We start from the raw sequence: 24163 nt of genomic DNA, 5'->3' as shown, positions 1-24163 counted from the left end.
CTTGAAATGGAAAAAGATGTTACCTATCTGTCACAGGCCTATTGAGAGGAACACTATGCTTATTTTGAAAAAGCATTTGCCCAGGTCATGACTGTGGGCTCTCTGTTAAAGCTACCACGAGACCAGGCTCCTCTGGGCAGAGAAAATCTCTTGTTTCCCATTTTCCATGGGTTTAACAGCTGTCGGGAATGTGCAGACATAAAAGAATATCATTACTCTGCTCAGCCATAGCACTTGCTTCCTGCTTTGATCTTTCTAACTTCCATTCCAAACAAAAACGAAACAGAGTAAAACAGGAAAGGGAACCAATTCTCCCTTAAGTCCAGGAAGGAATCTGCCTACCACCCTGTGCAAATGTCCATAGAAAATGAATGCCAGTATGCATGTTGAGTAGTCTTCCTGTCTGGTTTGTACATTTTAACCCATTCTAAAATGGTCACATTTGATTTTTAGCTTTCACATGCTTAAGAATGTTCTATCACCAAGTAACATACCCACCTGTCCTATCAATGCAGACAGAGGATAAAGTCAAAATTGAGTCATGAACTTAAATATTTTCAGTGACAGTCATCCTGTTTGTTGTGCAGAACATTTAGTGTGAGACTTCAGGTTCCCCAGGACTGAGGGAAAAATTGATTGAAGTGTTTTTTTTTTTTTTTTTTTTTTTTTTTTTTTTTTTTTTTTAGCATTTTAGTGCATACTTCTTTCTAAATGACAAAGACTGAAGACAAAGGATGCTATTGCCATTAAAAAAAAAACACAGGGGCAATGTAAATATATAGTGAACTAAGTGTAAATTTAGCTTTCCTAGATTTTCATGTTTACATTATAAACTCAATACTAAAAAAGTAATACAACTTTAGAGGGTAATCAAAAAGCTTTAACTAATTGTCTTCTGGCCATACAACTAAGGATTTTTCCCCCACCCCGAGTAGCACGTTCAGGTAGCAGAACAGACTGACAGGGGAAAAAGGGTGTGCTGTGTCTTAGCATCTTCTCTAAAGTTGAGTTCACCTTCAGTGGGTGTGAGCAGAGGTGGGAAGTGACAGCCCCTTCAGACCACACTCAGAGACCCTGCCTTCCACCCACACTGCTCACCGCAGTGTCTCCATTCTAGATGTAACTAAGCCATTCAACCTTCTCGTAACTTCTGCTTTGTTCCTGACACTGAAGAAAAGACTTGGGATAAGTGTTCTCACAGTCTAAGGACACAGGTGAGCTTTTGTGTGTTATACCGGGGACAGATAAAGAGGCAAAGTAGGGCTAATGACATGCTTGAAGGGACAAAGGTTTGTTAGCAGTGACATTGGGGTCTTGAGCTTGGATAATTTTAATGTTTACATCTGGAACCTTCCAATACAGTAGAACTGCTCATTGGAGACTAGGGTAAGTTTCAGGGATCTAATGTATTTTTTATCTTCTAAAGGAACTTTTATTTAATCTTGGAATTTCCAACTATATTTTAACTTTAGTGTTTTAGTTTTGTTTGTTACTGCTTTGAGACTAGAATTTTAAAGGTTCTTCCGTAATGTGAACTCAATATACGCAAACTTAAAATTTACAAGTTTTCATAATTTTTCCAAGTGTCTAAAGCCAGTTTAACCAACCTCCACTCCCTTTAGTGGGCAGGGACAACACAACCTCATGATATATAGTCGAGGCTAGACTTGAATTCTTAACACTCCTACCTTAGTTTCCTAAGAAGGGGATATTTTCCTTAAGTTAACTGAGAAGGCCTCTCTCAGCAATGCAAATAAGGAGTTTTGTGTATCCAATTAAGGCTTACTTCACCCAGGAAGCATAAAATATTAAGAGAAAGAAATTATCTTCCTTTGTTATTTCCTCATTAACCTTAGAAATAAAATATTTTATACACGAGAGACCATGGTATTATAGCTACTTCCTAGGACTAAGCAATTTAAGAATTTGAATTCTGTGGACTTAAGAGACACAGAATAAGAGACATCATGTGAAATTGGTACATATGGTCTGATTCTATACACTGGCAATATATGCTGTAAAAGTATAGGTCAGGCTGCCAGGCTGATACAAGTGTGTGTGTGTGTGTGTGTGTGTGTGTGTGTGTGAGACAGAGAGAGAGAGAGAGAGAGAGAGAGAGAGAGAGGGAGGATGGAGAATTGTCCTGCCTCAGCCTCCTGATTCTTTCTGAGTTCTGATTTGCACTAGTGATGAGCTGGGCCCCAGCAGGTAGGAAGGAAGGTGATGGAATCATATGGTCATCTTTTCTGTATTAACAGTGAAGCTATGCATACTGAAAACAATCTTCACAGTGGCATACTGGCCCCACCCAAAAGACAGCAACAGCAGCAGTGAGCACATGGACAGTATGGCCAACAGCTATGGTGCAGACAGTAGGGCAGTTAGGTCTGGGGCTGAGGAACTAGGCGAGGTTTCATTTCCACTGTTCTATGCTTTGCGGTGCTGCATGTAGTCTGAGGAAGCTCATCTAAGCCCCAGGTAGAAACGGTTTGGTAACATGAATATCATCACACAGGCCAATAATCTCATTTGTAGACTCTCTAGATGCTTTTGCTGTAACATTCCTTAAGCTGTGATTCTCCTACTTCAGCATCCAGAGTGCTGGGGTGACAGATGTGCACCACCACACCTGGCTCTGATCTAAAACCGTAAGCAGACTAGTGCTCCAGTATAAAACTATCCCAGAAAAGCCACTCTGAAGACAACCTGTAGCAGTTACCTTCTAAGTTCACCCTGATTCCAGCGTTAGTCATTCTTCCTTCTTCTTTTTCTTCTTCTTCTTTTTAAAAACCTAACCTTTGATATAAGAGCAAGGGAAATTTCCACATTTCAAAACCCATGTAGCTATGTGACTGAGGTGATTAATTTGCAATGAAATGTGAAGAGGCAATTGTCAAAAGAAGGATCTAATAAAATTCAACAAATGCCATTCAAGAGAGAAATATGCACAATTAAAATTGTATACTTTTATAATGGCATTAGTATTTAGCAAAACTTAGCTGTGTGAAATGCTTTAAGATGAAATAAAATTCCATATAGATAAGAATATTTGCATTCAACCTCTATGATTAGATCAAGAACTTCAAATCCCAAATAAGAAAAGTGATATATCTATCCCCCCCAAATTTATTTCTTCTCACTGGCAGACACTGTGCTTGATTAGATTTTGAATTCTACCAATAAGAAATTTGTGGAAATTACCTTTTCTCACATAGCATCCAAATAATTTTCTCACCATGCTATATCAAATAGATTACATACAGATCAAAATTTTCAGAACGTCATTGGCAATACTTTGTATGGCCAATACATATTACTATCACGCCCCTTACAGAAAAAACCAGTGAATTCCTAAACAGCACTTCACGAAAACCACCTACTCACACAACACCCTAAACCTGCACTTGCTGTTGGTAGCGGCAGAGAAGGTGATTCGGGTGCCTTGGGAGCATGGGCTTTAGCTGCTCTCTCCCTCACCTGTTTACCTCAAGCATAGAAGACACAAGCACCATCTTCCAAGAGAGGAAATGAGAGAATGCAAAACAATGCCTGAAGACCCTTAGTAATTACTCTAATGAAAGAAAAGCATTAAAAAATGAGTTTAAAGGCAGAAGAGTGAGCATATTCTCCTCAGTTAAATTCTTACGGCAATTTTAAATTCAGCTGCTAAAAGAGCCATTAATCTGTCCATGTAGTCAGCAAGTATTTTACTGAGTACTTAAGATGCCCCAGGTGCTGGAATAGAGACCAGTATCTGGCCTCCTTGTTTTAGCGGTTGAAATCATTGTCTCCAAAGCAGTACCCCAAAATGACCGAAGGATGTGCCCATCCAGCCTTAGGATACCAGACTCAGTTTACTGTTAGAGGAGAGAAAATGATGACGGATAAGATTTAAGAACGTTTGCACAGCTTGATGTTGGTGAGGTTGGGAAACCTGCTGTCTGCTCTGTTGCGGACTGCAGTGAGGTCATCAGCAGACAGTGGCGAGGCTGACTTGTGTGTGGAGCTGGGTATAAAACGGGTGGTTCAGATTGCCCAGCCAGTATGAGTGCTTGTTTGAGGTTGGTTGTTAGTGATGCCAAGCTGCCCTTCTGCTGCCCTTCTGCTGTATGATTTCTTCAGAATGCTCAGCAGTCATCTAGATAGGTATGTAGTAAAGTGGGAGGGATAAGAGCTGAGGTCACCTGCAAGAGAGACTGTGATAACAATGGGGTTCAGGCCACATGTGGCTACAGAAGCACGCAGACACAGCAGGGACATGGTGACATTGGTAGACTCGGTAGGTGAGGGGAAGGAAGAATACGGAGTTGAGTCAGGAGGCAAGGGGAAAGAGGAATATGGGCTAATAGACAGGAAAAGCGTAACGAGCAAAGGCTGTAACAGCAACAACAGAACACGGGATGAAAACTGATTTTGCACCTGATGACTGCAATTATTCTAGAAACTTACAGGTATTTTAGTATGAAAAAAACAAAGAATTTAAATGGATTAGAGGAGGTCCAACTGAAAAGACCTTGGCAATGCATAATATTAACACTTAAAGCAAGAGAAACCTTTATAAGTACTGATTTGTCACTTCCCTCTAAGTTTGGATAACTGAACACACATTTTTTTCTTAAAGTAGGGTCATTCAGCCGTGAGGTCAGAAATGGAGAAAAATGAAAAGGCGCATTTTCATGAATGCTGCAGTAACTGAACACAGATGAAGAGTTTCATCCGGCACTCAGCTGATGCCAATAAGCTGTCAGGAGGAGGGAGGGTGGCCTCTGATCTCTCGAGGTCCATGCCTTCTCTTTAAACCTCTTACTCCTCGAACTTGTTCATTAGCAGAAGGCAATGCCACTATTCACTGGACCAGCAGACAAAGGCAGACATAGAAACACAGTATCAATTTCCTATCACTCTTATACTTTTGGGTTTCAATTTTCTTTTGTTTCTTCATACAGTCTTGCTTCAGACTGAGCGCTTTAGTGCAAGCCTGGGTCAGGGCAAATTATAATGCTCTTCTGTTGAACATCACAGTTACCATAATACAGCCTTTATTATGGGGTAGCAATGAGACAGCTATGTTCATAGGGAATTCATGTTAAACTAGTAGGCTAAGGGGAGACCTCAGTGGAAATCATATTAGTCTTCACATACTTATCAGGACCAAGAAACCGGTCAGGGCATCACAGTCTTCTGACACCCATCACGGACAGGCTCCCTTTATAATGTGATCATGGGGGGGTGGGGGGCACATAGTGGAGTGTCCGACAGCACAAAGAAGGCATTGAAGCACCTGCAGCATCGCCCGTGCCTTTGACTGCAGTGGGCACAAGGTTAAAGGGGAGAGGGGACAGATTATTGTCCCTTGTCTCCAAGTCAAAGGCAGTAAAGCCTATTGCTTAGTTTATAGAGCCAGCTTCCAAAATCCCATCTTTTCTTTTGAAAACTCATATTGGCAAGTTCATCTGGGTGGAAGTTGGGTCTCTGCCTTTGTACTAAATTGGTGTTCAGGAATGCAAGCTTTTGCTGAAAGAGGGTTCTATGAAGGAGGGGAAGCGACTCACTGCTCAGTTGCTGGGCTGTCGCCAGGCGGCTGGGTTTCAAGATGAACTGGCACTGCATCTCTCGGGGCAGCTGTTCCATGAGGAAAGGCTCTTGGAGCTGGGATGGGGTGGCGGAGTCTTTTGATCCCTGGGTCAGAAGGGCAGTGTCTCGGAGATGGCTCATTTTAATTCCATAAGGATACTCATGCCCTACAAAGAGAGAAATCCAAATGCAGACTTCAGGCTGACTGAGCACCACCAGCAAGTGCTGCAGACTGGAGTGTCCAGTGATTTACACCTGGGACATCTGGGATAAAGAATCCTTTTGTTCACACAAAGATCCACGTGCCTCGTCTACAACTGGGGCCTCTGCACATCGCAGGTGGCTCCACCAAATCAGAGTGGTTGGCCCACAGCAGAGGAAGGGTGAGAGAATGAAAAAATCTTCAAAGGGTCCTTAGGAGGATTGTAGACACCAGTTTATGAATTGCATAGTTGGCCTTTTCTAGGTTTGCAGCTAAGAGTATTTAAAAGTACCTTATTTTCTCCCTTGACTCCAAAGGATCTGTAAATCTTTGGTGATCTGTATTCTAAATCCATAATGGACAATATTTACCTTGGCTGCCATACAAGCATTGTGGAGATCAAACAAGGAAACACTAGTTGGTAACATCACATTTGAAAATAGGGACAAAGACGCCTGTCTGGTAAGGATCACTACAACCCGGCAATGGAGCGGCGAGGCACTGCCCCCTCCATTGTTCGTGTTTCTCAACATGAATTTAGTACAAAGGTGTGATGGCTCATGCCTGAAATTCAACACTTGGGGAGTTGAGACAGGAGAATCACTGCGTTTGAGGCCAGCCTGAGTGCCATAGTAAGTGCAAGACAGGACCTGGGCTACCGAGGCTATGTCAAAACAAAACACCACCACCACCACCACCACTACCACCAAAACCCCCAAAGATTCACCCTGACTATTATCTAGCACGTCTGTGTGGGAGCCATTCTCTTATTCTGTTAGTTGCATAATTAGTTGTTCACAGCCCTGGGATTGGCTTCTCTGATTTGCCTCTCTTTGGGGCTGGTGTTCATAGAGTCGAAAGAACTTTAGTAGGTTCAGAAGACAGATGTAACAATGAATGGACAAACTAAGGAAAACCGAATCCTGCACATCTGACCATAACCCGAGTTTAGCAGGTTAGACTCCAAGTAAACTCATTGCTGAGGTATAATCCTTCGATCCTGCCATGATACAGATCCTTTAAGCAATGATAGTACATTTTCACCTACAATCACTGAATGTAACTCAGCAAGCCTTTCCTTTGCATCTGATACAGGCATACAAGGCAAATGTGATACTGACATTTATACATTACAGCAACTTCCCAAGACTAAGGCAACACAGCCCCTAAAACAGCAATACTAAAAACGAATCTATAAAAATGATGACCAGTTAATCCACACTGCTTTGTCAATCATACTAGCAGAACATTTTAATTTCATAGTTTAGAGTTGTAGTACTCCATGAAGTTTAAAGTAGATCTATGCCTAAGAGTCACAATCTACTTAGTTCTAACGTATTAAAATTATTTTAAATATTTATTTTATTTTTAAATGACATTTCATTGTTCCTTATCCACTTTTGCACACATGACAGCATTTAAAAGCAAACTTGTCTGAGGGAATCAGTTTTGCTCTCAGCATGGCATGGCAGATTCCTATTTCCTGCATATCAGAGTACACAAACACCTCATAGAAAAGTTTGGTGTTAATTACTCAGATCACCTGAAATACTCAACCATTCAAGAGTAATCTCACTGACAATGGACTGTACAAAATGATGCATATAACACACATTGCACAGTATCCCACAGGTAAGGAGTGTTTTAAAATTGCTAACAAATTGTTGTAGTTGTTTTAGGATCTGAAACAGATACCAGACCTTACTTTAATTGCCATATTTGTTAATTAGAGTGAAATTACTAATCAACAAATAAGTTATAATCTAATGATCAATCGTTCCTCAGAACAGTGGGGTTTTGAATTTCAGGCTAGCCTAGACTACCTAGTGAGGCATGGTCTCACAGGCAAAAATGAGAATCATGAAAACAAATGGAAATTTGGCTAGAGAACTAGTAAAGGAGATTACTAGTTAGTTGGAAAACTAGTCAGTGAAGACTTTTAGGAGTTAAAATGGGTTAATGTCACTTTCTTCGAGATGCTAAGGGAATTCTGGGTCATAGCAGATGTTCCGTGCTCAGGGATCGGTGACAATGCACCACTGTACCCTACACAGTACTCTGTGTATAGACGCAGCCTTGTCATCAGAGCAGGGGTAGGAGAGACAACAGGCAGCTCAAGACTCTGAAAAACAAATCAAGACGAATTCCAGTGTACACTGCTCTCTCACGGAGAAGAAACCCCCAATAAAGGGCTTGGCAAGATCTGCTCGTAAAGTAAAAGAGCCAAGAGGAAAATATATGTTTCCCAACTATAATCATTAGCAGCCTGAGAGAAAAGATCCCATTGTCTAGCTCATGGTAAACACTTGGTATAGGAACATGGGCTCAAGATCATAGAGCCAAAGGAAACATGGATGCTATCTTAGACTTGGACAGGCACTCACCGATAAGTGGGTATGGCGCTGCTTCTTTTCCAGAATTCACCCACAGCTGGTAATCTCTCTCAGAGCCCTTGAGATACAAAAAAATAATCAAAACAAATCTTTCATGTTAGGTCCTGAATGAGGAGAGTTTGGGCATTTTATGCTGTTTAGATTCATGGGTACATACAGTTTGGGGGATTGTAGTGCTTATTCCTGCAGCCGTATCCTATTTAAAAATGGGCCATCACTCCTGGTCCTCCCATGCCCACAGCCCCTGTCCTGACCTAGGATCTCACAAATTGCAGTGGAATTAGACCCTTCCTATCAGTGCTCCACAGAGTGTGAAAGCCTAAGCGAGCCCTTTCACAAAGGAACAATACACTTTCTGGTTGTTCTAAAAGGCTGGTTCTCACTTCTGAGAGTCTGATGGTCTCAGAGAATACTGGACTTAACATCCAATGTGCCCCTGCAAGACGACCTTCTTACCCAGAACACCATAAACACGGCTGTCTGTGATATTAAAGTCAGGTCATAGAGGCCAGTTTTTAGCTGTGTTTAGCTTAGTTTAGAGCCTCTGGGCAGGGGAATGACCAAAAGGCTTTCAGGAGATAGATAGCTAGCTGCATTGACTACATTTGAGTAACTCCACCCAGTCCTGGGGACAGAAAGGATAAGAATTCTATCTAGAGAACAGGCTTAGTCATGGAAATCAATAAAATCATTCACTAGTGATATACAATCCAACAATACTATAAATCCCACTTGAAAGAAATAATGCTAATTATGTGGACTTTGTTGAATCCTTCGGGAGGGACAAGACAAAATCCTTATATGCAACTAGAATAGAGATAGCCAAGTCTGTTGGAAGCATTTCATTGTTCTGCCTTTAACTTGCAACCAAGTCAGGGCCTGGCCTTCTAATAGAGGGCTCCAGCTATTGCACATGCCATGCATTGCTCCTGGCCACAAGTGCATGCACACACAGATCATTTCTTCTCTACCTTGTCTTTTAGACAGAAGAAGAACAATCTAGTAACAACAATTTTAGGCAATGTCAGAAACATTGTACGATATCTCTTAGAATAGGTGTAATAAAATAGTCTCAATTCCTAATTAATTTTTTTTTGGCATGAGCAGATCAGACTTTAGAGGAGAAGCCCAAGAAAATGCGTCATGAAGTAGTTAATCTTCCTTCTTAACCTAAAACTGTGCACTCTCTTCCAAAGTATGTTTGTGTAGGTTAGAAATCAATGTAGAAATACCCACTTTACTCAGTGCATATAAAATTTAATTATATTTTAACCATATTACTAAATTTTACTAATCAGATTTTTTAATCCCAAATTTTGATTGCGTTGAGTCATTATGGGCTTTAGTAGCATGGGTAAGAGCAAACCTAAAACAGGCAGTAATACGATGTCTTAAATGTATCATGTCACAATATAGTTTAAAAAATGTACTACTACATTTATTGTGTGTTTGAGTGTATACACACACACACACACACACACACACACGCGCGCGCGCACACACACGTATGCCAATACATACGTGAAGGTCAGAGGATAACATTCAGGAGTTATACCTCTCTTCCTACCAAGTGGGTCTTGTAGATGGAGCTCATGTCATCAGGCTTGGTAGCAAGCAACTTTACAGCTGAACCTCTTGATGGCTTATATAGTGCATAGTGCATTTAAAAATAAAGCCCCGTAGTTTAATAGAGGAACTCTCTATGGGATGCTACCAGGGAAGCAAAGGGAGCAGCTCTCCAGTTCTCCTCCCCGACCTCATTCTCAATATTCCAATCATATCCACCAACAACATTCACAAAATCATCCCGAAAAACTAAGGGTCAGGTTCAAAGCAAGACAGGCCGACATGGTAAGCTCAGTAATGCTCTTCAGATCTATGACAGAATTCAAAGCTGTGTTTTTATTGACTAATTCTTAAGAGGAACCAGCTGTCATCCTTAGGACTTGAAGCCAGTCAACACAAAAATTGTATTACAGAGCAAACCCTTAGGGACTGGTAATCATCCGGAGATTGAGTCTTATAATAAAAACACTATCACATGATCAAGGAGGTGATGGACAGTCAAACAGTGATAAGGGAGTGAAGGAAGTCACAATTTTCTTATGAAACCTTCACCAAACTTTTTGTGTAAGTGTGCAGGACATATAATGAAAATTCACATTATTACTCATATACTTATTACTCTAAGATTCTAGTTTAACCAATATGTCTTCAGGTCACAGAGGTGTTAAAATAGAGCAGCATTCACATCATGCTAATATAAAAGCTTTCCTGTTTTTTACATCTGAGGGGCAAATGTAACTTTGTTGTGGGTTGTGTCATGATGGAAGGGATTATACTTACATCTAATTTACTAAATATTATTTTGAATCTAAAATACCAAAGTTTAAAAGAGTATCTAGGTGGTGGAGGCAAAGGAATCACACATTCAAGGCCAACTTGGGCTACACAGCAAGACCATGTTATATAAAGAAAAAAAATCTAGCAGAATAACTTACAGTTATCCCTAACATTTGTAGTGACATGTTGATAACTTCATTCGCTGTGTCTGAATTCATTACTGTTATAGTTTTAAACTGTAGAGAAAAAATATAGACATAAATGAATAGTTTAACACTGGTGAACAAATGATTGTCAGGCGATTATCCAAAGGTGACTGTTGGTCCCAAGTATGGACAGCGTGGAGCACAAGCACTCCATTATGGATCACTTTCATTCTCTGATATGTTATGGCAATGAATGATGCATTCCTTTCCCTTAAACGATGTGGTCCACAAAATAAAAGTGCTTCAGAAAGCTCCATGAGTGAGAAGACGTGAACCCAGTTCCAGTCAGTCACAAACACAGGTACACACCAGCAGAGCTCTTCCTCTGTTCTGTCCCTACATGTTCATTTCTAGAACCCAGTGGGCATAGAGACAAGGACAGAGCAGACCTCATTCTGTTGAGTGCTGTTCTCACAGTATGGGTTTTATTTCTTTGGTGTGAAATCAGTTAAAGAGAGACCAGGATGTGAACTGCTCACTAAAAGGATTTAAGGCTTTGAGTAAGAACTCTCCAGGGTTGGGCACTGGAGATACTGGGGTTTGCTGTGCTGCAGACCTTCACTGGCTTAAAATTCATGAGTCTATGAAAAAGTGAAAGTTCTAGGAAACCCACTCTGTCATCTGGATAGGGCCATTTACCATAGTTCTCCACTAACAGAAAGACAATCTGAGAGGAAAAGGAGAGAAACCAACTACAGCCTCTCAGTATCTGCAGAGTGCACTGGACCCCAAGAGACTCACATACAAGGCATGCTATTGAAAATTAACTTGGTCACACATGTAAGTAATATGATAATTATTAGAAAAACTAGCAATTGGTGTTCTGCCCCTTAACACAGGGCCTACTTACATGGTACAGATAAGTTGAGTGAATGCAAACAAAACAACGTGAAAGGAAAAAGGTGAGAAGACCCACTGATGGCCGTCACTTGTCTGTCACCTACAGATTTTTCACCTAGGAGCCAGTTACTAGACAGGGCAGACTAGTAACTGAACCAGTTTTTTGAAAAAGCATGTACACTGATTTCATGACTTTCTTTTACTCCCAAGGATTATGCCAAAAGGGAGGAGAGGGAAGGCCCAATGTTTGGTATCTACCAGAGTGGCATAAAAATGGTATAAGGCAGGCTTCAGTCTAAAATAGGTTTTTAGAAAAGGCTCTGCTGCCCTTGCCCCAAGTTTGAAAGTCCATCCATTCAATTTAAGAAACTCTGCCATAAATTCTTTTGTGTAGTGAAGTATCCATGTTCCCATATAGCTAGTGTCTAAGGCAATTGTTCTCACACTGGGCATATACATGCTCAGCACTCTAGTTACCAAAGTGTGTCTCCCTACAAGCCTTTCTGGGGGCCAGAACTAATGAGTTTCACCATACTGTGCTTCTTGCCTAGTGAAATATGTAGATAGAACCAAAAATGTGCTGAGTTTAGCAGAATTCATCAACAAACTACACACAACTTAAGGCTAAGAATAAAAGAATTACTTCTACGGATGCATTCCTATTGGGGATTTACTCTAGAAGCATGGGTCCCTGAAAGAGACTCTTCACTGACACTCATGCAGGGAAAAACCTGAGTGTGTTACGGTACCTTGATTTACCCATGACTGCATCTTGAATCTTTTCTTCAAAAATGAGTGGGACATCAGTTTTTTAAGCAGGTATTTTCCATACTTAAAAATTGGAACCGTGAAAATCCTTAATGTAACCAATCATATCAAAGTAAGCAGAAACACACTAGGGTTTTGATTTGTTTTGTCTTTGTTTTCTCTATTTTACTGGAGGAGATCTGGGAGTTTCTTAGTCTAAAAATTTGAGTATGTCCTTAAACAGGATCTTAGGAGTTGGTCAGAGTGTTTGTGTAACTATTTTTTTTTTTTTTTACTAAAACAGAACTCTCATGAACTACATTCGCATGCACACAGTGACTGTGACCAAGAGCTGCTGTGTAGTATTACAGCCCACAACATTGTGAAAAGACAAGTTCCCATCTTGTTCATGATTGATAATGGTTTGGCTCTTATGTCACAATTTCAGCCAACAAAGGATACAAAGAATAGACTACTAAAGACTTGATGTTTATCATAAAATCATGGTGATCCCTACATAATGTCACCTCTATCAGATCCGTTCTTTAATCTCAGGGATTTAATTCATAAGAACTCAAAGAATGAGTTTTCAGAATCAGTCGACTGAAGTGACAAGTTGGGAAGAACTACTTAATAACAAATGTCTCCTGTGGAGTGCCTACAGCATCAGCAGCTGTTCCTGCGAGGACCCAGACACATATTCATGCCAGGAGAAAAGATTTCCGACAAGCTGTGTTCTAGCCAATGTAAAATGTTCAATGTTGCAGTTAATATGAATTGTCCTTGCTTCACTCTCTCTAGCATTGCTTTTCATGCATATAAAGACACGCATAAATGCACACACCCCTACCATGGTACTCCCAAATGCCAGCCTTCTGTAGTACACACTCTCTGTCAGCCCGCCTGCCTCTTTTTTTTTTTTCTTCATCCACAACGTTTTCTACCTTATACAGGGACATGGAATTTAGTTTTCTGTCTCAGAAACACTTACATAGGCACAATTCCCAATGTCCTTGGCGAAGATTTTGAGGGGAATGCTCTTCGGGTAGTCCTTCTCTTTTTCTAGAGTGATGTATCTAATCAAATGCAACAACAACCCAAAACAACACTGAGTCAGATGGGATTCGCTAATGGCTCATTAAAAAAACCAACCTATTTTGATAATATTGTCACTATACTTATATGCTCTTTTTGGTGGGGGGGAGGAGAAGGACACATGAAAGACTCAGCACAATCAGATTATATGACAGGTTGAAAGGGAATTTCCCCCAGGTCATTAGGCATGGGCCCCCAAAACAACAGGACATTCATGACAAGTGGTGTTGGAGGTGAGACTAGGTAAAAGTACCTCTGAGTGATGGTTTGTCCTTACAGCCTTCCTGTCTCCCCTGAGCAGGTCTCCACCTTGCTGAGGAGCACCTGACTACACATACTACTACTGTACAATGAATTCTCTTCTCATTTAGCTGCCTGGTGTGGTGTAAATCTTGATTTTCCCATGGGTTGGGGGAGGGAGGAAAGAGAGGAGGAAAGAACTTTGCCTCTGATAACCCAACATTGACCATTGTATTTGGTATAGTCAATGGCAGGGATGATAACCAATTTTCTGAGATACTTTGAATAAAACCCTGCAATTATGAGGACTTGAAATGCACTTTGAAGAAATGACCAGCTCCAATTGGTAGCTTGGAGACTACACAGAGAGAAGACATTGGTGATTCATTTCTTTTTAATGTGACCCCAGTGTTCCCCTTCCTGGAAAGGAGTACTTGTAAGATAATTTTCTTTACATATGTTCCAGCTGTTGTACAACCTGAACAATTGGTTATTTTGCATATAAATGCCAATTTCCATTAAAGAGAAGGGGCATTGCTGGGGTACATCTCTGCAGTAACAGGTTTGGTTCAACCACAGGTTAGTAATATTAAAAATATGTACAGTGAAAAAATACCTCTGGAGGAGAGAGAGCCATTTGTCCTTTTGTTCTGGAGAGCTGCAACCAAAGGAAATGGAAGAGAAATGAACCATATAAAATACTGATTCTGCCAACATTAAAAATCTTCCAACTCAGGTGACTGTATCAACAGCCTGATGCTAAGAATATAGCTGTACATGAATGCTGTGAGCCTCACATAACCACTTAGAAGATGCTACAGGCATTCTAGCCCCCCTGGGAAAGCTCACATAGCTCAGGACAGCTTCGTTAAGTCCAAGGCAGATGCTTGTTAATACGCCACTGCTCTTTCACCAACAGTATCAGGTCAGGGGCCAGGGGCTTGTTTGGTGGAAAGAATATCTGAGTTGGAAATGAAATATTTTTCAAAATTGTATATAAGTGAGATCATCACGGGCAAGCCACTTATCTGAAGCCTCAGTTTTCCTGTCTGTAAAACTGGACTAATTATTCTCTCCAAGTGCTTGTCATTTTCAGCTTAGGTTGTCATTCATAAAAATAGAAAGTATGCTTAATATTGAGATCAAAGCAAGTTTTGGCAGATGGATGGAGATGCCTTGGCCCAGAAACCAGTCTACTCTCAGGAAACATTTTGTTTTCATCTCATATACACAAGGCAAAACAGTAATTTAGTAGATTTTTTTCAGAGCAAACTTATTTTTAATTTCTAAAACCTTTTGGTTAATATGAACGCATATACAATTAATATGCTTCAACTGCCACTGCTGAATTTGATGTTTAAATTGAAAAATTCATCCAATTTATTGTTTTTCGTTTGTTTTCTGTTTTTTCGAGACAGGGTTTCTCTGTGTAGTTTTGGTGCCTATCCAGGATCTTGCTTTGTAGATCAGGCTGGCCTCGAACTCACAGAGATCTGCCTGGCTCTGCCTCTCTCGAGTGCTGGAATTAAAGGCATGCACCACTGCTGCTTGGTCCAATTTATTCTTATATGAGCCTGTCAATAACAAATTTTAGAAGTTTCTAATCTCTGTATAGAAGCTGAAAACATTCCTTGTTCCAGAAAAATGTTTAATGCAGATTTGTAATTTGTTTTAGCTTTATTGCTTAACTATCTTCATATAAGCAATCTTTCAGGATTGGCAATCAGATGATATATTATGCATTCTTTTATCATGGAATGCAACATTTTCATAGTTAACAGTTTTTGCCATCTGAAGGTTTTTCCTTAAAAAACTGTGTGTGTATATATGTGTGAATATATGCTACATGTATGTGGGTGCCCACAGAGGCTAGAAAAGGCTGTTGAACCCCTGGAACTGGAGTTACGGAGACAGTTGTGATCTGTCTGATGTGGGTGCTAGGAACTGAACTCTTCACTACTGAGCCATCTCAGCCCCTTGTCTTGTGTAACTCTCCCTCAAGAGATTTTTTTTTTTAAGATTCAGTTATATAAAATGCTGATCTAGAAAATGTGTTCTAGCACCCACATTATGGAATAAAGTCCACCTGTACCACATTTTTGGCTGTGGTTCTCACTATCCTGCTTTCAAAGGCATAGGAAAGAATTGTGCCTGTTTGGGTAGTGTTTTGTGAATGCTACAGTACACGGGAACTACTTTGTGTCTTCCTTCATTCCAGTACCTGTGGCTGGCAGACTGAACTTTAGTTACGTGACATCTTCAAAAGCTGGTACATGCTGGTGCTTTCTTCCAGCTCTTAATACCCTTCCTCCCAACTCCGTTCTCCAGAGCCCTCAAGCAGTTGCTGATGTTTGTGTTTTGCTCAGAATTTTAAGCAGTTATCTACAGGGCGGTCAGTCTGTTAAGATTGATTTTTTTTTTTTCTGAATTTTTTCAGTCCGTTACCATTTCTCCACTGTTGGTCTCTTAAGTCACAGCTCAGGTGTAAAACCCGGAAACAATGGTGTTTACTAATAACCAAACTCCTGACTTTTTTCAGATTTCATCAATTCTTCTGGAAATGTCTTTTTTTTTTTTTCTGTTCCAGGTGCCAACTTGGGGCCACACATCACATTTAGGGACAGTGTCTCCTTAGGAAAGGTCTAATTTCCTAGTCTTTCCTATTTCTGGTTTCACTTGGGCAGCTTTGAGGAGGAATCGTTAGGGAGTCTGTAGACTTTTCCTCAGTTTTACAGATGTTTATGACTCAATTAGAGATGTGGGTTTTTTTTGGGGGGAGAGGTGGTAAATAGATACTATAGAAGTGAATTGTTCTTATCAAATTATATTGAGACCTACAGGATATGACTGGGAATATTAACCTTTATCATGTGGTTAAAGAACCATGCTTTGCCCAGGCAAAATGGCCCTTAAAAGAATGTGGTCACCCTCACAGGAAATTGCTTCCTTTTACCAAGCAGACTAGACGTCTGTCATGGAAGGGAAAAAATAGAATGACACAAAAATGTGTGTCTGCTAAACCAGTCCTTAAAATCCCATACAGGTCAACAATGCACAACAGAATGGAATGGCATGCCCACTCCTTGGCCATAGAGGAGCAGTCTGGCTTCAGAAAGATGCCTGAGTTGTTTGGTGGTAAAGCAGGAAGAGACGCAGAATGAAAAGCTTCATCTTCATGTGTATGTGATGAACACTAAACTCTTTAAAATGGAAATCAATACGGGAGCTGCTGTACAGTTGTTCAAAATCACAGGTATGAGTTTTCATCAGCTCATCCTGAGCCAGAAAGTCAAATAACCATGTTCAGGCTGAAAGACAAATACTCCGTATTCATTCGTTCTCTAAACACATGCCAGCCTAGAAGTGCGTCTTGGGAAACTAATTTACACTCTTTAACAAGGTAAATATGGTTATGATTACCACATCTCTATAGATAGCAAATCAGAACTTAACATACAAAAGTACTTTTGACACACTATCTGTGTCACAAAAAGCTTTTTTTTTTTTTAGAAAATTGAGAGCAAACAAGTTATTCAAACTTAACTGTGCTAATTTATAAACAGTGCTTAAGTAAAGGTGTTTTTTTGTGGTTTGAAAAGACTGATCAGGCTTGAAGTCTCAACATTTCAAACAAATTGATAGACATTAAGAATGGGATGGTTCCTAGATAGATCACTTTATTCTACTTCTATGATCCTGTAATTTCTTTTCCTTCCAATTGTTTTCATAGAAGGCAAACACACACATACACACAACAAAACCCCACCAGCTAACCCAAGGTAAATTTCTCTTCTAGTCCCCAGTATTTATCACTAATTCTTATTCATAAGAATCAAATAGTCTTCATATGGAAAGTCAGCCATTTGAGTACTTTTATTGACAAAAAAAAAAAAAAAAGAATTACTCAATACACAATCAGAGCAGAGTATTTTCCTTAAAAATTAGGCACGGAATTGGTAACAACTATTTCTCTTTGTCCTAGACATCCTTCTAGTATCAAACCAAGGTAAACCTAAGGACAAGCGTGGTTCTTACCTGAAAGTGGCCACAAAGTTCACCGTGGGCCAGCCCAGGACAAAGGACTTCAGAGCATTCGTGTTGCCTTCCCCCACCTCGTCCACGCAGCTTGCTGTCCACATGTCAGTTAGCTTTATTTTATTTTTTATCTTAAGGTTGTTGTTATATCTAGTGAGATAGAAACCAAAACGGGCACTCTTGTTATTTTGTTTCTTGAGCTTTATGGGAAGTTCTCTATTTGTTACGAGAGGGCAAAGAATGTCTTATTGTCCTTATCTCCTGTCCCTGGAACACCAGATTGCAATGCGGATGGTTATTTAGGCCTCTGAGACAATGGGCAAACTTAGCTCTCACGCTTGCATTAACGGGAGCGGATATCGGTAAACTGACTTCGTATATATGTTGAGTACTACATTTGGATCAAAACCCAACTTAAATTTATTTCTGTCATAAAAGTTAATTTATTATCTGTAACTTGCTTACTTTCAAAATTATTTCAATGAATACACATAAAAATATGTTTTATAAAATGTTAAGTTCTTCAATCTTAGATACTGAAAATGAGTCTAGGATCAGAGAAATTTATACTACACTTTCAAATAGAATAGTTGTTAACACTGTGGCTTTAGAAGCACAGATTGCCTTAAATTTTGCTTAAGTTTTTTTCCCCAATTATTTTATAGTATATTCTTGCAAACACTGAAAAATTATAACCAAAAAAATCCAGAACCTAAACTAGGAAAAAAAAACCTAAACAAAAACAAAACCAAGTAGGGCTAACACAACTAGCATTCAGCTCTAGGGACCTAGAAAGTAAGCTACCTTAAATTGGCTGTGATTGCTTTTTGGCAATTCCTTCCTAATCTTCCGCAGACCTTTGATACTGAAATACAATATATTTTGACCTAATTGACAAATTTAATACTCATGATGGGTCTGAGGCTTAAATGGTTAGAAGGCATTGAGAACTATGAAGAGAATGCCCAGGGCAATGGATTCCCTACCATTCATAATCATTTGAGTAAACAAAAGCTGCAATGAAAGCAAAGATATAGCACATGGACAGGTTCCCCACACCCCCAGGCCCCGTGTTCCTCTACTACAGAGGATATAAAGCTCAGTGAGATTCATGCTATGAATAGAGACTTGGAAAGAGCGATGCACAAAGGGGACCAAGTCGCGTTGTTTCTACTCTTGCCTTTACTCTGAACCGTTGTTCACAATGAGTAAATATTTAAAAATATAAATCACATTGCAGCATTCCCTGATTGAAACTGAAGATTAAATTGCAAACTTCCTAGTGGTTCCAAGCTTCTGAAGTGCCCCCAGTGTTCTCTGCTTCCTGATGCATCCTTGCGGAGTTACCTTCTGCACTGTGCCCAGGTCTGTGTGGCCAATAGCACAGATCAGAAATGACAGTGTTATCCCTTTTGAGAGAGTTTTCACTATGAAGGAAGCAGGGTACCATGTTATGAGCTGTACTATGGAGAAGACCAAATGAAAGGAAGCCAGAAGCCAGTGAGGAACTGATGTGCTACCTTCCAAATGGGTCATCTAGGCAAGCCTCACGGTCAGGAGGCTTGAGTTAGAGCCACCCACTTAAACAATCCTGATTCCCAACTCAAATGCATGTGAGATGCTGATAGTTTCAAACTACTGTTTTGGAGAAATTTGTTATTTAGCTCATCCTCTCAAAGTCTTTAATGGCTACTTGCTTTTCATCCTTTAATAATTCTTTACCCTAACTATGTACATAACACACACCCTTATCTTTTACTTCCTACTTCAGCATCTAAGTTTTGTTCCTAGTATTGGTCACTATGTGCAACTCTTCATATAAACACAAAGATACAAGCTGCCACATCACTTCCCATAAGGATGTAGGCTTTAGAGGAGCAGAGATTATACCATCACATTCTTCACCACCCCCTCCTATGTTTACTGAGGTCATGGCACAAATGGAACCCTAAACTAACACTTTAATAAACAACTTAAAAAATCCAAGCACCTCTTTTAATAGCTACAGGGGCTGGAGAATTGTCTCAGTGGTTAAGAGCGCTGGTTGCTCTTTGAGAGGACCCAGCTTCAACTCCCAGCACCCACACATTGGCTCACAACCGTCGATAACCCCAGTTCCAGGGGGTCTGATGCTCTCTTCTGGCTTTCATGGGCACTGCATGCACGTAGCAAAACATGCATGTACATACAAACATGAATAAAGGTTTTAAAAAAGACACTAGTCATTTAATATAGGCCAGACATTCTTATAGTAAACACCAAGTGGAGAATGTGGTCTTTGGTCTTTGTTAGAGGAATTTCAACTTTCTAATGATGACTCGCAGTATATACAAGTTACTTACTTGATTTTGGCTGCAATAAACAGATCATTGAATAGGAAAAGATGCCTCTCCTGCCTCTGCAGGCCTCTTTTAAGTTCCACTGGCCCATCAATCAGCAGAGTCCTACTGGAGCACATGAATGACGACAGAAATGCACACGTGTCAATGCTAGCAGAATGACTGTCTCTGAAACAGACCACATGCAACAAATCAGTCAATCAATGCTCAACCACGAGACAAAGGTTTCTATAGTCATGACTGACAGTTGTTTATGAAGCAAGGAACTCAAAGTTTTTTTATTAAGATTTTTTTCATTCCCACCCACAAGAAGGGAAGGCCTTCCATGGGGAGACACATCCAGTAGAGGCAAGTCCAAGCCCTTCCCCCTGCCTCAAGGCTGCATGAGGTGTCCCATCATAGGTAGTGGGCTCCAAAAAGCCTGCTCATGCACCAGGGATGGATTCTGATCCTACTGCCAGGGGGCCCCCAAGCAGATCAAGCTACACAACTGTCCTGTCATACAGAGGGCCTAGTCCAGTCCCATGTAGGCTCCACAGCCATTGATCCAACTTTCATGAGTTCTCTCTCGTTTGGTTTGGTTGTCTCTGCATGTTTCTCCATCATGATCCTGATGTACTTGCTCATAGAATCCCTCTTCTCTCTCTTTGCCTGGACTCCTGGAGCTGTGCATCTGCTTCCATCAGTCATTGAAGAAAAGCTCAGTGATGACAGTTAGGGTATTCACCGGTCTGATCTCTGGGGCAAGCCAGTTCAGTTCAGGCACCCTCTCCACTATTGCTAGTAGTCCAAGGTGGGATCATCCTGGGGGATTCCTGGCAACTTCCCTAGCACCGAGTTTCTCTCTATCCCCATGATATCTCTCTATCATGGTATCTCTTTCATTGCTTTCCCCTTCCTTCCCTGTTCTAGATCAACCATCCCATTCCCTTATGTTCTCATCCCCTATTCCCTACCTTCTATTTCCCTCCCCTCATCCCCAGTTTACTCACAGAGATCTCATCTATTTCCCCTTCCCAGGGTGATCCATGCATCCCTCTTTGGGTCTCCCTGTTAGTTAGCTTCTCTGGGATTGTGGATTGCTGCCTGATTATCTTTTGCTTTATATATATTATCCACTTATGAGTGGGTACATACCACGTTTGTCCTTCTGAGTCTGGGTTACCTCACTCAGGATGATATTTGTTTTTTTAAAGCAATGGCTCAGTGTCCTTACTGGTTTCACTGCTGATTCTGTACATAGCAGTTTCCTTAGAACTTCATTATGAAAATATCTTAAAATTGAAATAACTTTATAATAAATACATGTACAATCTGACCCAGACATTAGCATTAACATTTATCCCATTGGCTCATCATATCCCTTATAGAACTGTCTTTCTATGGGTTCACTAATTAATTCCTTTTTGGAATTTCAGCATTAATTGCTTTGGAGCATGTGTATCATTAACTAGAGCCCAATATTTACTTAGGAGTTGTCTCATAATTAAAACTTATACAACAATGAAATGCACAAGACCAAATCTACAGTGCATATACATTAAGTTTTGACAAATGCATGCACCTGTGAAGTCTCAACTCCTAAACCAAGATACAGACAACCATCACTCCAGAAGGCCATCCTTCTCAGTCACCACATGATTGCCATGTGTTGGTCCCTGGGTGCTTTCATTCTTCACTGCTGGTTGAGACTGAAGCCAAGTTCAATTTTTTCACACACTCAATTATGTAAAAATCATCCCACACAAGCAATGTTTAGCCACCACTAGCCTGCCTGCTTCATATACCCAGCATCTGCTGGCCAATAAAGAGTCTTTGGTTATGAGAGCCCAAGTTGCCGCAGAGCCCTCTACCTCTGCCATGTTCCCAGCAACACCAACTGCATCTGTAGCCCCCAGACACTACCCTCCCCATCCTTTTCCCTAGGAATCCCCTCACCCTCTTCTGGATGGCAGCTCCTTGACATAAGCCAAGCTCATGCTGTAAAGACTTCTTCACAACCCTCATATTGCAAAGTCAACCACAGATAATACATACATGGATCGGTGAGGCTGTGTCCTAGTAATGCTGTACAAAAATAAAACACCCTGTCTGGGCTACAGTTTGCTCTAAGCCCTGGTTTAAACGTTTACTTCTAAAGCTTAGACGTAAGGAGCAGCTTCCACCAACCTGAAACAACCCAGGAGCTATCACTATTTGATCAAGGTTAAGGGTTAATGTAGGCGACTTTTCAAATGGTTTACCTTTTAAAACAAAGGGTTTCCACACATAACAAAAACTCTTAACTCATAGTTAATATACCTTCAAATATGATTTGGTTGAGAAGAACCCACAGAGAAACACTTTTCTGTGTGACTTTAGCAACATGCAGTCTACAGTCTGAATTTTAAAATTTTCTGTGTATGACAAGAGAGGCTTCAAGACCTCAGCAAGTGGGGCCTTGATTTAAAAAAAAAATACATGTTGTAGTACATCTGAAGAAAAAGAAAATCACTTAGCACTCACATAATTAAAAACAACTTTCATCTAAGGGGACAAACATAACTTTTGTGTTTTTAAAAACTTCAATCTTAATGTTTTCTACTTAAAAATGTATTATTAGACAATGGTGAAGTACTTACTTTTATTCTGAGTGTAATAGAGATGTGATATTTTAGTCTTTTATAGTATAGAAATGGGAGGGGTAAGACCATAGCCCTATTTTTAACTCTTTTTTTTCTATTTTTAACTCTTAATATAGCCTGAATAGGATCTACCAGCTATAATTAATGGATCTCTAAAGTGATCTAACAATTAAGTACTGTAAAAGGTCTAAAAATGAACCTGTTGAGACTCATGCAATAACATACCAATTTAAATAGTTTATGAAACTATTTCTGAATGGCAAAAAGAACTTTAAGACCTAATTGTTACTAAAACCAGTTAACTTCCCTGAAACCTGACCATACTGTTTCCTAATATTTGTGACTTGGGCTTATGCTAAAAAACAGTTAACTTTTAGATAAAGTTTTGGAGACAGTTGCTTCATGTAAATCACACCACAAAGGAGTGACTGGGGAGATTGCTCAGGAAGGAAAGGACTTGGGGTGCAAGTGTGAGCTCCTGAGTTTGAATCTCCAGAAGAAGACTGAGTGTGGTAGAACTAATCTGTGATATCAGTGCTTCCATGGAGAGATGGGGGCAGAGACGGGAGACTCCCTGATGCTGGCTGGCCCATTAGCCCCGTGTTGCTCTGCAGAGGTACACAACAAAGACCCTGGCTCAGGGAAGAAAGGCCTGACACCTGAGGTGTCCTCTGACCTCCACACAGTGCTGTCTCCTCTGTTCACTGCCCACCCACACCCCCAACACAAAGTCCAATAAACAGACAAAACTGCAGAACTCTTCTGGGAAATATATATGTTCATAAGTGATAATCAATATACTAAATATGATCCATACAACCTCAAGTCCTGGTACACTAGTACAAAATTACTTTTCAGTAGTTACTGAATACAATCTACTTCTCAAAAATTTTCCCTGCCTCACAGCCCATTCCAAATGTCACCTACCATGAAAACTTTTTCTTAAACCGGTCTTCGCTGGTCATCTCTCACTTGGCTTTTATTCAGTTCTCTATGTCTTCAATATTCTCATTCAACATTTATTGTGAGTACCACGTAATACATGGAACAGTGTTAAAGTCTGCTTTGCTGGGTACCTGCCGTGTTCAGTCATGGAAGACAGATCTGGTCCCTGACATCTAGAAGTCAGCAATCCCATAGAGAAATCAACCAGTACACAATGAGAAGCCAGTACTGTGAGATATACATGGGGTACTGAGGCCCAGCAAAGCTATGACCTTTATCTGAGACTGGATGAGTTAGGAAGATTTCTTGGAGGACCCAAAGTCTTAAAGGATGTATGTGCAGACAGATCAATAAAAGGGTACTCTAAGAAAAGGAAGTGTGTCAATCAAGACCATGTGTTCTAGTAACAGGGAAGTTCAGGAGGGACTGGATACAAGAGTGGGGAAGGATATTTTCCCATTTTATAAGAGTATTATTTAGACTTTACCCCAAACACCACAGCCTTTTAGGCCATGTTTGTAGTATAAGGAAGAAAATGGAGCAGGGCAACTTAGGGAGAGGGAAACCATCAGGAAGCTGT

At 40.4% G+C, this 24163-nt stretch overlaps 1 protein-coding gene across 1 annotated transcript in view; it reads right to left on the bottom strand.

Annotated features, from left to right (window-relative positions):
- Positions 1-24163, bottom strand: part of Arhgap20 (Rho GTPase activating protein 20) — an 85798-nt gene that overhangs the window by 17102 nt on the left and 44533 nt on the right. The window contains exons 3-9 of the mRNA XM_059267880.1: positions 20018-20182; positions 17676-17825; positions 14257-14298; positions 13297-13381; positions 10671-10748; positions 8161-8227; positions 5553-5741 (exon numbers count right to left, since the gene is read on the bottom strand). Coding sequence (XP_059123863.1) covers positions 5553-5741; positions 8161-8227; positions 10671-10748; positions 13297-13381; positions 14257-14298; positions 17676-17825; positions 20018-20182 — 776 coding nt within the window. The remainder of the gene's footprint in view (positions 1-5552; positions 5742-8160; positions 8228-10670; positions 10749-13296; positions 13382-14256; positions 14299-17675; positions 17826-20017; positions 20183-24163) is intronic.

The sequence above is a fragment of the Peromyscus eremicus genome, chromosome 7, assembly GCF_949786415.1.
Source record: "Peromyscus eremicus chromosome 7, PerEre_H2_v1, whole genome shotgun sequence".
Classification (NCBI taxonomy): Eukaryota; Metazoa; Chordata; class Mammalia; order Rodentia; family Cricetidae; genus Peromyscus; species Peromyscus eremicus.
The sequence above is the reverse complement of the archived record's forward strand: the minus strand, read 5'-3'. Positions and strand labels throughout refer to the sequence as shown.